General features: G+C 40.9%; 1 protein-coding gene across 2 annotated transcripts in view; it reads right to left on the bottom strand.

Annotated features, from left to right (window-relative positions):
• The window catches only part of Pli (E3 ubiquitin-protein ligase pellino), a 198,518-nt gene that overhangs the window by 135,244 nt on the left and 44,346 nt on the right, over positions 1–18,928 (bottom strand). For both annotated transcript variants that reach the window (XM_071656594.1, XM_071656595.1), the window contains exons 4-5: positions 16,369–16,498; positions 504–683 (exon numbers count right to left, since the gene is read on the bottom strand). In XM_071656594.1, the coding sequence (XP_071512695.1) occupies positions 504–683; positions 16,369–16,498 (310 nt within the window). The remainder of the gene's footprint in view (positions 1–503; positions 684–16,368; positions 16,499–18,928) is intronic.

The raw sequence follows: 18,928 nt of genomic DNA, 5'->3' as shown, positions 1-18,928 counted from the left end.
GTTCCAGCATCTCTCACTCAAGTTTTAGCTAAAATAAAACTCATTAATCACTTTAGTAACCTTAACTGATTTATTTCAGTAACTCATCCACCTATTCTTGTTAGCTACTACTAGTTACTCTTTTAACTTTTGCCTCAAAAACATATTTTTCTCTCCTTTCCTGACTTCATTTGTTTCATTAAACACAATCTTACTGTATATGTAGCCTTCATTTACTTGTGTCATCATCATCTAGCAACTTAATTCTAATCATGTTTCACTTACCTTCAGTCTTGTTTCAATGACTTTCATTTTTAATTCACTGACCTTCACATATCTTTCTATGATGTTCATTCACATCTTTTTGCTGAACTTTACCATGCTTCACTTCATAATCTATATTTTTCAAAGACCTTCACTGGACTTTCTTACTGACCCTGACTCATCTACTTCTCTAGTCAGCATCTTGCAAAAAACTGTGCTCATTTTTTCACAATATTTGTTCACTTTTTTGCAACACTAACCTTCATTTCTCCATGTTTATCACCAGGTATTGTGTCCATGACAACAAAGTCTATAGGTGTTTCAGATGACCGTCCAATTTGAAACATATCTGTTTCAGCATCCAACTGATATTCCACAATTACTGCTTGATTCCGTGATAACGTGTATGATATGCTGTGCTGCTGAGCATCCAAGATAGCCTGAAAGAAATGAAAATTCAATTACACACTGTATTCAAGAGATGTATAACAACACATGCTGGTAATTTCTTCCAATAAAGAGGAATTTAATCATAAAAATTACAGAGACCAGTATCCAAAATATTTTTTTACTTAAAATTCCTGTGGTGTACAAATGACTCGTATGCACTACTGACTCTTTAAGCATCCACCTTAAAAGGAATTTGGGGCCAAAGATCCCAAATAATTAATCCATCACACCACAAACCCACCATTATCATCACCATAAGAACATTATCATTCATTGGTGAACACAATAAAACACATACATCACTTTCATGATTTATTTTGGTATACAAGTATTGTATCTACCTGTATTTTACATGAGTATTTTCAAGTTTTATCATTTGTTTTCTTAACATACATGCACAGATATTCATGATCACATACAATTTCACAGGCATGCAAAAGAAAGACTTTTGGATGTGAATAGGTTGAAAGGGGCAGCTCCTGGGATGTCTGCTCATTATCTTGTGGAGGTAAGGAAGAGGATTAGCAAAGGTTTTCAGAAAATTTGAAACATTTTGGGTGAGAGAAAAGAGTAGTAAAAGTAAGTGGGCTTGGAAAAGGGACTTGTGTGAAGAAATACAGGACAGACTGAGCATAGAATGGCAAAGGTTAGGGTAAACCTATGGGAGTAGGTGAGAAATGGGAGGTACTTCGGGAAGTAGCGCTGGCATGTGTGAGAGATGCATGCAGCATGCATAAGGTGGAAGTGGGGAAGTTAGAAAGGATAGTGAATGGTAAAATAATGAAGTAAAGTTACTAGTGAAAGAGAAAAGAGGGGTATATAGGCAGTATTTACAGGGAAGAGATGCAAATAATTGGGAGATACAATAGAGAAAGCAGCAAGACATCAAGAGGAAGGTGCATGGATTGAAAAAGTGGGCAAATGAGAATTTGAGTGTGAGTATCACTAAACTTTTGCATGAATATGGAAGAATAAGAAGTTATGAAAGGAAGTTAATGGTGTGCAAAAAAAAAAAGAAAATGAAAGAACAAATACGAACACAGGCAAATGGGAAGTGGTAACAGGTAGAAATAAAGTGAGTATACTGAAGGGCTGTTGAATGTGTTCAATGATAGGGTTGCAGATGTAGGGTGATTTGGGTCAGGGTGGTATAGGAAGTCAGTGTCATGATGTGGTGAGAAGAGAAGAGGTGGTGACAGCCTTGTGTGGATGAAATATGGCAAGGCAGCTGGAATAGATGATACTGCAGTTGAATTTCTTGAGAAAGAGAGTGACTGCATTGCTGATTGGTTAGTTAGGATTTTCAATGTATGTATGGATCATGGTAAGGTGCCTGAGGATTGGAAGAAAGCATGTATGCAAGTCACCAATGTATAAAGGTAAGGGAGGTAAAGGTGAGTGTTCAAAATACAGAGGCATAAGTGTGTTGAGAGTACCAAATGAAGCATATGGGAGAGTGGTGACTGAAAAGGTGAAGGAATGTACAGAGCAACAGACTGAGGAGGAACAATGTGGTTTCAGAAGTGGCTGATGTGTGGATCAGGTGTCTGCTTTAAAGAATGTGTGTGAAAAATACTTAAAGGAACTGAATGATCTGTTTGTGGCATCGATGGATCTGAAGAAAGCATATGATAGGGTTCATAGAGATTCCTTGTGGAAGGTCCTCATAATACATGGTGTGGGAGGAAAGCTGCTAAAATTAGTGATAAGTTTTTATCAAGGGTGAAATGCACGTGTACAAGAAGGGAGAGGAGAGTGAGTGGTTCCAAGTGAAGGTTGGTCTGTGGCAAGGATGTGTGTCATCCTTACTGTTAAATCTGTGCATGAATGGGGTGATGAAGGAGATAAATGCAAGAGTCATGAAGAAGAGGGATGAGAATGCAGTCTGCAGAAATGTGGGGGGCCTGGGAAAAGTCAGCTGTTGTTTGCTGATGAAACAACATCAGTGGCAGAGTTAAGTGATAAACTGCAGAAGCTGGTGACTGAATTTGGAAGTGTGTGTGAAAGAAAGAAGTTGAGAATACATGTGAATAAAAGCAAATTACCTAATTTAGTAGGAAAAGGATACATAGGATGAGATTGAAAGAAAATTCTTTGGAGGAAGTGAAGCGTTTTAGATACCAAGGAACAGATATGTCAATAAATGGAACTATGGAAGTGTAAGCGAGTTATGGGGATGAGTGAGAGGTGGTGAAGGTACTATGAACATTGGAGAATGTGTGAAAAGAGAGGTTGCTATCTGCAAGGGTAAAAATGGGTATGTTTGAAGGTATAGTAGTCCCAACAAAGTTTTATGAATGAGGCATGGGCTATTGATAAGGATGTGTAAAGGAAAGAGGATGTGCTGGAAATGAAATATCTGAGGACAGTATATAGTGTGAGGTGGTTTGACCAAGAAATAAAATGGTAAGAGAGAAGTGTGGTAATAAAGTGTCTTAAAGAGCTGAAGAGGGTGTGCTGAAATGGTCTGGACAGGTGGAAAGAATGATAGCAGAGACTGACAAAGGACCTAAATATGCAGGAGGGTGAAAGCCATGCATGGGATTGAGTGAACTGGAACAATGTGATGTACAGAGGCTGACATGCTGACAATGGTCTGAACCAGAACATGTGAATTGGCCATGGAAAACCATGGAGAGGTCTATGGGGCCTGGTTATGGATAGGGGGTTGTAGTTTTGGTGCATTACACATGAGAGCTAGAAAATAGATACAAGCAAATGTGGCCTATATTCGTCAGTTCCTGTAGATACCTCACTAATGCGGGAAGCAGTGATTTAGTATAAAAAATAATCTTCACTAAGGGAAAGACATGAAAATATCTTTCCATTCATTACATCCAATGTCAGTGTAAATATGCAATAAGTTTTTTTCTAAACATTGGAGGCTACAGTCACGTAAAAAATCCACATCAAGGCCAGGCCTTAACTGACACATATAAAGGATTGTGAGAGAGAAAAAGAGAAAAGGGAAAGTATTTACGAATTTAGGAGGAAGTGAAAAATGTGTCATTTCAAAATGTGCCTGGTCCAAGTTATTGGGAAAGACATGAGATGGAAGAGTTCTACAGCTTTGAGGCACAGGGAAAGAAACAGTTATCCAAATAACCCAATCTTGAGTTGTCAGTGGCCACACAATAATCAAGTGATGCAACAGCTTGCCAAGTTTTGTGTGGTCTAGCTAGTGGTGGAGACACACAAGCAGGTAGCACTTGGGAGCAAAAACTAAAGTAATACAAAAGAGGGAAAGTGAACTACCATTGCAGCATAGGACAAGAGGGTCAAGTTTGGAAGTTAGCCTGGGACAGTTTATGAGTCAAGACTACTTTCAACTCAATTCTGTCAAGTAAGGATGCAGAGCTAGAACTACCCCAGGTGTGAGACTAGTACTCCATCATTATCCATTATCCTTTGTATAAATGGAGCAACAGCTCAGAAGAAAAGAAGTTTCATTATCTGAACAGGACACCCAGATTCTTTGAGGAAGACTCAGCTACTTCCATAATGCGAGGGTTCCAAGAAAGAGTAGATGTTACAAAAATACCAAGGGCAGTAAACCTTCAATTTGACAGACCCCGATAAAACAGATTTTGGATTTAACAAACCAGGCAAATAATTATACATCAATAATAATTCAAAAAATAAAAAAAATCTCAAATGGTACACCATGCACATTTCATACTGCACTTGTTTTTGGTAGAATGGGGTATGCTCACTTTGTTTTGGTCTCAGTCTGCTTCAAGCTATCATGCAGTCAGGTTATATACAAAGAATTGTGACTTTATCAAATTTTGCAGTCCTTACAATTCAAAATGGCATTAAGTAATAGAGGAGTTAAAAGAAAGCATGAGAACTGTATATTATAGTATTACTGTCCATTGCATATTGTATTAAAACTGGCCCCTAGGTTACAATAAATTGAACAGACTTTTGGCATTAACAGACACCCCCTCCCCCTATTAGTCCTTTCTATCAAGGGTTTACTGTATCTCTGTTTACCAAATCATTCTCCCTAACCCTCTCACTTTGCACACCACCTCGACCAAAACACCCTATATCTGCCACTCTATCATCAAACACATTCAACAAACCTTCAAAATACTCACTCCATCTTCTTCTCAAATCCTACTTGTTATCACCTCCCCATTTGCCCCCTTCACTGATGTTCCCCATTTGTTCCCTTGTCTTACGCACTTTATTCACCTCCTTCCAAAACATCTTTTTATTCTCCCTAAAATTTAATGATACTCTCTCACCCCAACTCTCATTTGCCCTCTTTCTCACCTCTTGCACCTTTCTCTTGACCTCCTGCCTCTTTCTTTTATACATCTCCCACTCATTTGCATTATTACCCTGCAAAAATTGTCCAAAAGCCTCTCTCTTCTCTTTCACTAATAATCTTACTTCTTCATCCCACCACTCACTACCCTTTCTAATCTGCCCACCTCCCACGCTTCTCATGCCACAAGCATCTTTTGCGCAAGCCATCACTGCTTCCCTAAATACATCGCATTCCTCCCTCACTCCCCTTACCTCCTTTGTTCTCACCTTTTTCCATTCTGTACTCAGTCTCTCCTGGTACTTCCTCACACAAGTCATCTTCCCAAGCTCGCTTACTCTCACTACTCTCTTCACCCCAACATTCTTCTTTACTGAAAACCTTTACAAATCTTCACCTTCGCCTCCACAAGATAATGATCAGACATCCCTCCAGTTGCACCTCTCAGCACATTAACATCCAAAAGTCTCTCTTTCATGCACCTATCAATTAACATGTAATCCAATAACACTCTTTGGCCTCTCTCCTATTTACATACGTATACTTATGTATATCTCGCTTTTTAAACCAGGTATTCCCAATCACCAGTCCTTTTTCAGCACATAAATCTACAAGCTCTTCACCATTTCCATTTACAACACTGAACACCCCATATACACCAATTATTCCCTCAACTGCCACATCACTCACCTTTGCATTCAAATCACCCATCACTATATCCCAGTCTCGTGCATCAAAACTACTAACACACTCATTCAGCTGCTCCCAAAACACTTGCCTCTCATGATCATTCTTCTCATGCCCAGGTGTATATGCACCAATAATCACCCATCTCTCTCCATCCACTTTCAGTTTTACCCATATCAATCTAGAGTTTACTTTCTTACACTCTATTACATACTCCCACCACTCCTGTTTCAGGAGTGCTACTCCTTCCCTTGCTCTCGTCCTCTCACTAACCCCTGACTTTACTCCCAAGACATTCCCAAACCACTCTCCCCCTTTAACAGAGCCAAAACATCCAGGTTCCTTTCCTCAAACATACTACTTATCTCTCCTTTTTCTCATCTTGGCTACATCCACTCACATTTAGACACCCCAATCTGAGCCTTCGAGGAGGATGAGCACTCCCCGCGTGACCCCTTCTTCTGTTTCCCCTTTTAGAAAGTTAGAATACAAGGAGGGGAGGGTTTTCTACCCCCCCGCTCCCATCCCCTCTAGTCGCCTTCTACGACACGTGAGGAACGCGTGGGAAGTACTCTTTCTCCCCTATCCACAGGGATAAATATGAATATGTACATTTGTATATATGTATATGTGTGTGTAGGTACATGTATGTATACATTGAAATGTATACGTATGTATATGTGCATGTGTGAGTGTCTATGTATATGCATGTGTATGTGGGTGGGTTGGGCCATTCTTTCACCTGTTTCCTTGTGCTACCTTGCTAACACGAGAGACAGCGATTAAGTATAATATATAATAAAAAAAAAATATATAAATATATATCCCTGGGGATAGGGGAGAAAGAATACTTCCCACGTATTCCCTGCGTGTCGTAGGAGGCGAGGAGCGGGGGGCTGGAAATCCTCCCCTCTCATTTTTTTTTTTTTTTTTTTCTATTTTCCAAAAGAAGGAACAGAGAAGGGGGCCAGGTGAGGGTATTCCCTCAAAGGCCCAATCCTCTGTTCTTAACGCTACTTCGCTATCGCGGGAAATGGCGAATAGTATGAAAAAAAGAAAAAAAAAAAATATATATATATATATATATATATATATATATATATATATATATATATATATAGGTATGTATATTTCCGTGTGTGGACGTGTGTATGTACATGTGTATGGGGGGGGTTGGGCCATTTCTTTCGTCTGTTTCCTTGCGCTACCTCGCAAACGCGGGAGACAGCGACAAAGTATAAAAAAAAAAAAAAAAAAAATATATATATATATATATATATATATATATATATATATATATATATATATATATATATATATATATTATATATATATATATATATATATATATATATATATATATTTTTTTTTTTTTGCTTTGTCGCTGTCTCCCGCGTTTGCGAGGTAGCGCAAGGAAACAAACGAAAGAAATGGCCCAACACATCCCCATACACATGTATATACATACGTCCACACACGCAAATATACATACCTACACAGCTTTCCATGGTTTATCCCAGACGCTTCACACGCCCTGATAAAATCCACTGACAGCACGTCAACCCCGGTATACCACATCGATCCAATTCACTCTATTCCTTGCCCGCCTTTCACCCTCCTGCATGTTCAGGCCCCGATCACTCAAAATCTTTTTCACTCCATCTTTCCACCTCCAATTTGGTCTCCCACTTCTCCTCGTTCCCTCCACCTCCGACACATATATCCTCTTGGTCAATCTTTCCTCACTCATTCTCTCCATGTGCCCAAACCATTTCAAAACACCCTCTTCTGCTCTCTCAACCACGCTCTTTTTATTTCCACACATCTCTCTTACCCTTACGTTACTTACTCGATCAAACCACCTCACACCACACATTGTCCTCAAACATCTCATTTCCAGCACATCCATCCTCCTGCGCACAACTCTATCCATAGCCCACGCCTTGCAACCATACAACATTGTTGGAACCAGTATTCCTTCAAACATACCCATTTTTGCTTTCCGAGATAATGTTCTCAACTTCCACACATTCTTCAAGGCTCCCAGGATTTTTGCCCCCTCCCCCACCCTATGATCCACTTCCGCTTCCATGGTTCCATCCGCTGCCTGATCCACTCCCAGATATCTAAAACATTTTACTTCAGTTTTTCTCCATTCAAACTTACCTCCCAATTGACTTACCCTCAACCCTACTGTACCTAATAACCTTGCTCTTATTCACATTTACTTTCTTCTTTCACACACTTTACCAAACTTAGTCACCAGCCTCTGCAGTTTCTCACATGAATCAGCCACCAGCACTGTATCATCAGCGAACAACAACTGACTCACTTCCCAAGCTCTCTCATCCCCAACAGACTTCATACTTGCCCCTCTTTCCAAAACTCTTGCATTCACCTCCCTAACAACCCCATCCATAAACAAATTAAACAACCATGGAGACATCACACACCCCTGCCGCAAACCTACAGTCACTGAGAACCAATAATTTCCTCTCTTCCTACACGTACACATGCCTTACATCCTCAATAAAAACTTTTCACTGCTTCTAACAACTTGCCTCCCACACCATATATTCTTAATACCTTCCACAGAGCATCTCTATCAACTCTATCATATGCCTTCTCCAGATCCATAAATGCTACATACAAATCCATTTGCTTTTCTAAGTATTTCTCACATACATTCTTCAAAGCAAACACCTGATCCACACATCCTCTACCACTTCTGAAACCATAAATATCTATTGAGGATATAAGGCATGTATACATGTAGGAAGAGAGGAAAGTGATTGGTTCTCAGTGAATGTAGGTTTGCGGCAGGGGTGTGTGATGTCTCCATGGTTGTTTAATTTGTTTATGGATGGGGTTGTTAGGGAGGTGAATGCAAGAGTTTTGGAAAGAGGGGCAAGTATGAAGTTTGTTGGGGATGAGAGAGCTTGGGAAGTGAGTCAGTTGTTGTTTGCTGATGATACAGCGCTGGTGGCTGATTCATGTGAGAAACTGCAGAAGCTGGTGACTAAGTTTGGTAAAGTGTGTGAAGGAAGAAAGTTAAGAGTAAATGAAAATAAGAGCAAGGTTATTATGTAGAGTAGGGTTGAGAGTCAAGTCAACTGGGAGGTAAGTTTGAATGGAGAAAAACTGGAGGAAGTAAAGTGTTTTAGATATCTGGGAGTGGATCTGGCAGTGGATGGAACCATGGAAGCGAAAGTGAATCATAGGGTGGGGAGGGGGCGAAAATCCTGGGAGCCTTGAAGAATGTGTGGAAGTCGAGAACATTATCTCGGAAAGCAAAAATGGGTATGTTTGAAGGAATAGTGGTTCCAACAATGTTGTATGGTTGCGAGGCGTGGGCTATGGATAGAGTTGTGCGCAGGAGGGTGGATGTTGTGGAAATGAGATGTTTGAGGACAATATGTGGTGTGAGGTTGTTTGATCGAGTAAGTAATGTAAGGGTAAGAGAGATGTGTGGAAATAAAAAGAGCGTGGTTGAGAGAGCAGAAGAGGGTGTTTTGAAATGGTTTGGGCACATGGAGAGAATGAGTGAGGAAAGATTGACGAAGAGGATATATGTGTTGGAGGTGGAGGGAACGCGGTGAAATGGGAGACCAAATTGGAGGTGGAAAGATGGAGTGAAAAAGATTTTGAGTGGTCGGGGCCGGAACATTCAGGAGGGTGAAAGGCGGGCAAGGAACAGAGTAAATTGGATCGATGTGGTATACCAGGGTCGACATGCTATCAATGGAGTGAATCAGGGCACGTGAAGCGTCTGGGGTAAACCATGGAAAGTTCTGTGGGGCCTGGTTGTGGAAAGGGAGCTGTGGTTTCAGGCATTATTGCATGACAGCTAGAGACTGAGTGTGAACGAATGGGGCCTTTGTTGTCTTTTCCTAGTGCTACCTCGCACACAAGAGGGGGGAGGGGGATATTGTTTCGTGTGTGGCGAGGTGGCGATGGGAATGAATAAAGGCAGACAGTGTGAATTGTGTGCATGTGTAAATATGTATGTGTCTGTGTGTGTATTCATATGTGTACATTGAGATGTATGGGTATGAATATTTGCGTGTGTGGACATGTATATATATACATGTGTATGGGGGTGGGTTGGGCCATTTCTTTCGTCTGTTTCCTTGCGCCATCTCGCAAACGTGGGAGACAGCGACAAAGCAAAATAAATATAAATAATAAATATATTTCTATGCTTTGCTTTGTCGCTGTCTCCCGCGTTAGCGAGGTAGCGCAAGGAAACAGATGAAAGAATGGCCCAACCCACCGACATACACATGTATATACATACACGTCCACACACGCAAATATACATACCTATACATCTCAACGTATACATATATATACACACACAGATATATACATATATACACATGTACATAATTCATACTGTCTGCCCTTATTAATTCCCATCGCCACCACACATGAAATAACAACCCCCTCTCCCCTCATGTGTGTGAGGTAGCGCTAGGAAAAGACAATAAAGGCCACATTCGTTCACACTCAGTCTCTAGCTGTCATGTAATAATGCACCGAAAGCACACCTCCCTTTCCACATCCACGCCTCACAGAACTTTCCATGGTTTACCCAAGACGCTTCACATGCCCTGGTTCAATCCATTGACAGCACCTCGACCCCAGTATACCACATCGTTCCAATTCACTCTATTCCTTGCACGCCTTTCACCCTCCTGCATGTTCAGGCCCCGATCACTCAAAATCTTTTTCACTCCATCCTTCCACCTCCAATTTAGTCTCCCACTTCTCCTTGTTCCCTCTACCTCTGACACATATATCCTCTTTGTCAATCTCTCCTCCCTCATTCTCTCCATGCGTGTCGTAGAAGGCGACTAAAAGGGAAGGGAGCGGGGGGCTGGAAATCCTCCCTTCTCATTTTTTTTTAATCATCCAAAAGAAGGAACAGAAAAGGGGGCCACGTGAGAATATTCCCTCAAAGGCCCAGTCCTCTGTTCTTAACGCTACCTCGCTAATGCAGGAAATGGCGAATAGTATGAAAGAAAGAAAAGAAAGATATACATATATATATATATATATATATATATATATATATATATATATATATATATATTTTTTTTTTTTTTCATACTATTCGCCATTTCCCGCATTAGCGAGGTAGCGTTAAGAACAGAGGACTGGGCCTTTGAGGGAATATCCTCATATGGCCCCCTTCTCTGTTCCTTCTTTTGGAAAATTTAAAAAAAAATGAGAGGGGAGGATTTCCAGCCCCCCGCTCCCTTCCCTTTTAGTCACCTTCTACGACATGCAGGGAATACGTGGGAAGTATTCTTTCTCCCCTATATATATTTATCTATTTATTCACTTTGCCCCGCCGCCGTCCCGTGGGTATTCAAGTATGATGTAAAAAACTAACAGACCTCTAACAGTGAGCTGCAAGGGTGGAAAAGGAAAGGCACCAGGACTTGCAGTAATCACTTCAGCTATACCAAAATAAAAAATTTCACACACTATTTTTGTTATCATCCTTCACAGAGTTGCTTTAAAGTAAAGCATCCTATCCATATATATCTCTGATGCCTATTCCTTATGGGAACTCCCATTAAAAAAGGTAGTCATACTAAAAGTTAACACTTATTCTGGTCCATATATGCCTCCCTCACATACACCATTCCATGCATTCTTTAACCATTTCTCTCCCTCCAGTTCTCCTTCTCTTGCATCAACCCCTTGAACTATCATACATTCTCCTTATAAACTCTTCATACCGCACTCTTTCCACATGCCCAAACCAAGTAAAAGTATTACATTTCATCCACTGTAACACTGTAACACACCACAATAATTCCCCCACCAAGATGGAAAATGGCAGTGAAGGAGTACCATGTAGACTGGAGTGAGTATAAAGTTGCCTAATGTGTTATTTAGTAGTATTGTAAGAAAATTGTGAATCTCATGGGTTGTTACATATTTTATGTCTATCTATCTTTCTAACTATATTTGATTTATGAAACCTGTGTATTTTGTCAGCTTGTGTAAAGGACCTGAATAGTTTGTGATATTTTCTACTTTCTAGAAATATACTAACCTTTCCCTTGTAGACATAGCACATGGAAAGCCTTTTGTTTTTTGAAACAGTTTTGTTGTGGTCATGTCTATAGTCTTTCATTTACCACGTAAGGCAGAATGGGTGCTGCACATGGACATGGAATGAGTTACACAAGTCAAGAATTCAGGCTGTTGAAATAAGCTGTTTGAAAGGAACACGTGGTATGACCTTATGGAATGACCCAAGAGATATAGGTGTGTATAAGAGATTTGGTATGGTAGGGAATATATATATATATATATATATATATATATATATATATATATATATATATATATATATATATATATATGTAGGTTTGCGGCAGGGGTGTGTGATGTCTCCATGGTTGTTTAATTTGTTTATGGATGGGGTTGTTAGGGAGGTAAATGCAAGAGTTTTGGAAAGAGGGGCAAGTATGAAGTCAGTTGGGGATGAGAGAGCTTGGGAAGTGAGTCAGTTGTTGTTCGCTGATGATACAGCGCTGGTGGCTGATTCATGTGAGAAACTGCAGAAGCTGGTGACTGAGTTTGGTAAAGTGTGTGGAAGAAGAAAGTTAAGAGTAAATGTGAATAAGAGCAAGTTTATTAGGTACAGTAGGGTTGAGGGTCAAGTCAATTGGGAGGTGAGTTTGAATGGAGAAAAACTGGAGAAAGTGAAGTGTTTTAGATATCTGGGAGTGGATCTAGCAGCGGATGGAACCATGGAAGTGGAAGTGGATCATAGGGTGGGGAGGGGGCGAAAATTCTGGGAGCCTTGAAGAATGTGTGGAAGTCGAGAACATTATCTCGGAAAGCAAAAATGGGTATGTTTGAAGGAACAGTGGTTCCAACAATGTTGTATGGTTGCGAGGCGTGGGCTATGGATAGAGTTGTGGGCAGGAGGATGGATGTGCTGGAAATGAGATGTTTGAGGACAATGTGTGGTGTGAGGTGGTTTGATCGAGTGAGTAACGTAAGGGTAAGAGAGATGTGTGGAAATAAAAAGAGCGTGGTTGAGAGAGCAGAAGAGGGTGTTTTGAAGTGGTTTGGGCACATGGAGAGAATGAGTGAGGAAAGATTGACCAAGAGGATATATGTGTCGGAGGTGGAGGGAACGAGGAGAAGAGGGAGACCAAATTGGAGGTGGAAAGATGGAGTGAAAAAGATTTTGTGTGATCGGGGCCTGAACATGCAGGAGGGTGAAAGGAGGGCAAGGAATAGAATGAATTGGAGCGATGTGGTATACCGGGGTTGACGTGCTGTCAGTGGATTGAATCAAGGCATGTGAAGCGTCTGGAGTAAACCATGGAAAGCTGTGTAGGTATGTATATTTGCGTGTGTGGACGTATGTATATACATGTGTATGGGGGGGATTGGGCCATTTCTTTCGTCTGTTTCCTTGCGCTACCTCGCAAACGCGGGAGACAGCGACAAAGTATAATAAAAAAAAAAAAAATATATATATATATATATATATATATATATATATATATATATATATATATATGGATGGTATTGCAGTGGAATTTATTAAAAAAGGGGGTGACTGTATTGTTGACTGGTTGGTAAGGTTATTTAATGTATGTATGACTCATGGTGAGGTGCCTGAGGATTGGCAGAATGCGTGCATAGTGCCATTGTACAAAGGCAAAGAGGATAAGAGTGAGTGCTCAAATTACAGAGGTATAAGTTTGTTGAGTATTCCTGGTAAATTATATGGGAGGGTATTGATTGAGAGGGTGAAGGCATGTACAGAGAATCAGACTGGGGAAGAGCAGTGTGGTTTCAGAAGTGGTAGAGGATGTGTGGATCAGGTGTTTGCTTTGAAGAATGTATGTGAGAAATACTTAGAAAAGCAAATGGATTTGTATGTAGCATTTATGGATCTGGAGAAGGCATATGATAGAGTTGATAGAGATGCTCTGTGGAAGGTATTAAGAATATATGGTGTGGGAGGCAAGTTGTTAGAAGCAGTGAAAAGTTTTTATCGAGGATGTAAGGCATGTGTACGTGTAGGAAGAGAGGAAAGTGATTGGTTCTCAGTGAATGTAGGTTTGCGGCAGGGGTGTATGATGTCTCCATGGTTGTTTAATTTGTTTATGGATGGGGTTGTTAGGGAGGTGAATGCAAGAGTTTTGGAAAGAGGGGCAAGTATGAAGTCTGTTGGGGATGAGAGAGCTTGGGAAGTGAGTCAGTTGTTGTTCGCTGATGATACAGAGCTGGTGGCTGATTCATGTGAGAAACTGCAGAAGCTGGTGACTGAGTTTGGTAAAGTGTGTGAAAGAAGAAAGTTAAGAGTAAATGTGAATAAGAGCAAGGTTATTAGGTACAGTAGGGTTGAGGGTCAAGTCAATTGGGAGGTGAGTTTGAATGGAGAAAAACTGGAGGAAGTAAAGTGTTTTAGATATCTGGGAGTGGATCTGGCAGCGGATGGAACCATGGAAGCGGAAGTGGATCATAAGGTGGGGGAGGGGGCAAAAATCCTGGGAGCCTTGAAGAATGTGTGGAAGTCGAGAACATTATCTCGGAAAGCAAAAATGGGTATGTTTGAAGGAATAGTGGTTCCAACAATGTTGTATGGTTGCGAGGCGTGGGCTATGGATAGAGTTGTGCGCAGGAGGATGGATGTGCTGGAAATGAGATGTTTGAGGACAATGTGTGGTGTGAGGTGGTTTGATCGAGTAAGTAATGTAAGGGTAAGAGAGATGTGTGGAAATAAAAAGAGCGTGGTTGAGAGAGCAGAAGAGGGTGTTTTGAAATGGTTTGGGCACATGGAGAGAATGAGTGAGGAAAGATTGACCAAGAGGATATATGTGTCGGAGGTGGAGGGAACGAGGAGAAGTGGGAGACCAAATTGGAGGTGGAAAGATGGAGTGAAAAAGATTTTGTGTGATTGGGGCCTGAACATGCAGGAGGGTGAAAGGAGGGCATGGAACAGAGTGAATTGGATCGATGTGGTATACCGGGGTTGACGTGCTGTCAGTGGATTGAATCAGGGCATGTGAAGCGTCTGGGGTAAACCATGGAAAGCTGTGTAGGTATGTATATTTGCGTGTGTGGACGTATGTATATACATGTGTATGAGGGTGGGTTGGGCCATTTCTTTCGTCTGTTTCCTTGCGCTACCTCGCAAACGCGGGAGACAGCGACAAAGCAAAAAAAAAAGAAAAAAAAAATATATCAGACAAAAACTGGATTAATTCTCATAAGTCTGCTCACTGTACCTAAAAGAGAACAAAGATCTGATTGAGAAGGTAAAGAGAAGGACAAGTTACATAGCATCTAAATCAAAAGAAATGAGCTACTGAAAGGATGAAGGCTACAAAGCTATCCTCCATAGAAGAGAGAAGAGAGAAGGGGGACCTGATAACAGCTTTCAAGTTTCTAAATCATTCCTCAAGAAATGCAGCACCAGAGTAATCAGAGGTCATAATAAAAAGCCTGGCAAAAAGCTGGATAAAAAAGGTGTTAAGAAGTACTGGTTTAGTGTTAAGAGTAGGGGATAGTTGGAATAATCTAACCACTAAGAAAAAGAATTTTGACCTAAAAATGGGGCCCCCCTGGCATGAGGGGCCAGCATGCATGTACTCCATGTGCATGGGTACAACTAAGGACTTTGGCAAGTGGGTTAAGTTGCTGAAGGCATAACACTGAATTTTTTGCAAGTGTCTCAATCTTCAGCATGAGAGACAAGTGTTTTGCACTTCTTTATAACAGACTTTGACATCATTTGTATTGAAAGTGCCAAACAAAAGTTTGACAACCAAAACCACATGGTTAAAAATTTTGATGTACTACAGGCATCATTCCATAGTACTTGTTATTCTGCCAATCTGGTGAATACCTTACAAATTCTTTGCTGCTAACCCCAAAGCCTGGGCTGGGCCCAGGCTGCTGGAATGGGTCATTCATTCATCAAGCTGTTGGAAGCCACAATACACAGGCCCATGTAGTCTCCATACCTGGGCTGATCTAGTATAATCCTTCCTTGTCATACATAACACTTAACAACACTTACCTCACCCAACTTGTTCTTCATAGCACTACATTTTCATATGGTAAGTGCTTTGCGCTAGCCATGCCTTTTGGCAAAACAGTAAGAGCAATAGAGAGAAGCAGTACTTAGAAACATTAGACAGAAGCATTACATGGAAAACATTACGTAGAAGCAGTGGATAGGAACATTAGGTGGGACTATTTGTTACAAGTAGTAGGTTTAAACATTAGGCAAGAACATTATGCAGACACATTAAGCAAAAGTAATAATCAGGAACATTTAAGTAGGAGTCTGAAAACATAGTTGTAGAGCTGCCCTCTGCCAGTGGCTTGCCAAGAGTAAGGCACTAGAGGGTAAAAAGCAGCACTAGAGTTCATCAGTTATGGAGAATCTTCTTTTGCTGTGGCCAGCCCCTTGAGGGGAATTTCCAAAGGAAAAGTGAATCAAGGATATAGACAGATAGAATTCCTTGAAATTATCATTCTTTCATCATTTTCATACAGCAAGAGATTACAATATCACCATTTTCACAAAGTTAAAGCTTACACTAAATAAACAGAAAATCTGTGTACACAGAGTTTCAATAGCACAATAGCCTTTGATATACTTTTCTTAAAAACTCAGATGTTCATAAACAAAAAGGAAAAGGTTTTCATAAGCTTACCTGTGTATTTTGAGGTGTTCGAACAACATAATGTCTTGCAGGTTTCACTCCATTTGCACCTGGACGCCTGTGGAGCACAAATTTACTTCGTCGTCGGCCTTTGTCACATGGAGGTAAATAACCATTGTACCTAAAATCAAACAGCAAGTATGAGAAGCTACACAACAGAATTCCTTATCTTTGCAATCAACACTGATTATCACGAACAAGATGAATATATTCTGTCTTACTAATCACGATACATATATTACTTGTCTCATGATTCTCAGCACAAATAAATGAAAAAGGAATAACAGCATCATCATAAAATGAGAGACAACAAAAGATCTATAATAAAGTAAAGGAGGGAGAACTGAGAATGGTGGCAAACAACAGGATCTATGCAGTTTTTCATACTTATTTGCTGTTTCCTATTTTTGCAAGGTAGTTCCAGGAACAAACAATCAATGGCCTCATTTACTCACAATCATTCTCATTTTTTTTTCTTTTTGCTTTGTCGCTGTCTCCCGCGTTTGCGAGGTAGCGCAAGGAAACAGACGAAAGAAATGGCCCAACCCACCCCCATACACAATGTATATACATACACGTCCACACACGCAAATATACACACCTATACATCTCAATGTACACATACATATACACACACAGACACATACATATATATACCCATGCACACAATTCACACTGTCTGCCTTTATTCATTCCCATCGCCACCTCACCACACATGGAATACCATCCCCCTCCCCCATCATGTGTGCAAGGTAGCACTAGGAAAAGACAACAAAGGCCCCATTCATTCACACTCAGTCTCTAGCTGTCATGCAATAATGCCCGAAACCATAGCTCCCCCTCCACATCCAGGCCCCACACAACCTTCCACGGTTCACCCCAGACGCTTCACATGCCCTGATTCAATCCACTGACAGCACGTCAACCCCGGTATACCACATCAATCCAATTCACTCTATTCCTTGCCCGCCTTTCACCCTCCTGCATGTTCAGGCCCCGATCACACAAAATCTTTTTCACTCCATCTTTCCACCTCCAATTTGGTCTCCCACTTCTCCTCGTTCCCTCCACCTCCGACACATATATCCTCTTGGTCAATCTTTCCTCACTCATTCTCTCCATGTGCCCAAACCATTTCAAAACACTCTCTTCTGCTCTCTCAACCACGCTCTTTTTATTTCCACACATCTCTCTTACCCTTACATTACTTACTCGATCAAACCACCTCACACCACACATTGTCCTCAAACATCTCATTTCCAGCACATCCACCCTCCTGCGCACAACTCTATCCATAGCCCACGCCTCGCAACAATACAACATTGTTGGAACCACTATTCCTTCAAACATACCCATTTTTGCTTCTCCATATATCATGTATAAATGCACCAAAACCAGAGCCCATCATCCACAGCTAAAACCTACTAACCATTCCATGGTTTACCCTGACAGATTCATAAGCCCTTTTTGAGCTTATTCATCCCCCCTAAAAAAAGGGGGACCACCACCACAAACACACACATCACATCAATCCAATCCATTCTATCCTATGTATGCCTCTAAAACTCCTGAAAGTTCAGTTCATGATACCTTATGGCCTTTTTCACTCAATCCTTTAATTCCATTCTTATCTCCCTCCCCTTACTCCCTATACTTCTGAAACATGGGTGTATATTCTCTTAGTCAGTCTTTCTTCACTCATCCTCTCCATGAGAAGCACACCCTACTCAGCTCTCTCAATCCAACTGCACCTACTACCACCCTTGCTCTTACACTGTTATTCCTTATACGACCAAACCACCTCACACCACATACTGTTCTTTCACATTTCATTTCCAACAAGTCCATCCTCTTCCTTTCATTTGCATTTGAGGCTCTAGATTCACATCCATACAAAACCTCTGGGACTACTGAACCTTCTACAAGACATTGGCCCTCAATGAACCCGACCTTAGTCTCCCATGTATCATTTCAGCTCCCATGGTTCCGATCAATGCCATTTCTAATCTCTGCTACCTAAAGCACTTCAATTCCTTGAGGTTCTCCCCATTCAAAATTCCATGCAAATCATCTTGTCTCATCACCCTGCTAAATCTCATTAGCTTGCAACTGTTCAATTCTAACTTCCTCTTTTCGTACACTTTCCCAAACTCAAACACCAACTTCTGGGGTTTTCCCTACCTAGTCTGCCACCAGAGCCATATCATATGCAAAAAGTAACTGACTCATCTCTCAGGTGCCACTCACCTGTAGTCCTGCTCCTTACTCTAAAACCACCAAACTGTCTATGAACATATCAAACAGCCATGGGGACATCATACACCTTTGATACAGACCCACAATCACTAGGAACCACTCTACCACCTCCCTTCCTACTTTTTGCATCCCTAAGTTTCTTAAAAAAAAACTAAGTGCATTTAGTACCTTTTTTCCCACACCATCATATGTTTGTAAAACCTTTTACAGAGCATCTGTCAACCCTATCATACACTTCTTCCAGTTCAATAAATGCCTTACATAAGTTCTTATCTTTCTGTAAGTTTTCTCACAT

The sequence above is a fragment of the Panulirus ornatus genome, chromosome 63, assembly GCF_036320965.1.
Source record: "Panulirus ornatus isolate Po-2019 chromosome 63, ASM3632096v1, whole genome shotgun sequence".
Classification (NCBI taxonomy): Eukaryota; Metazoa; Arthropoda; class Malacostraca; order Decapoda; family Palinuridae; genus Panulirus; species Panulirus ornatus.
The sequence above is the reverse complement of the archived record's forward strand: the minus strand, read 5'-3'. Positions and strand labels throughout refer to the sequence as shown.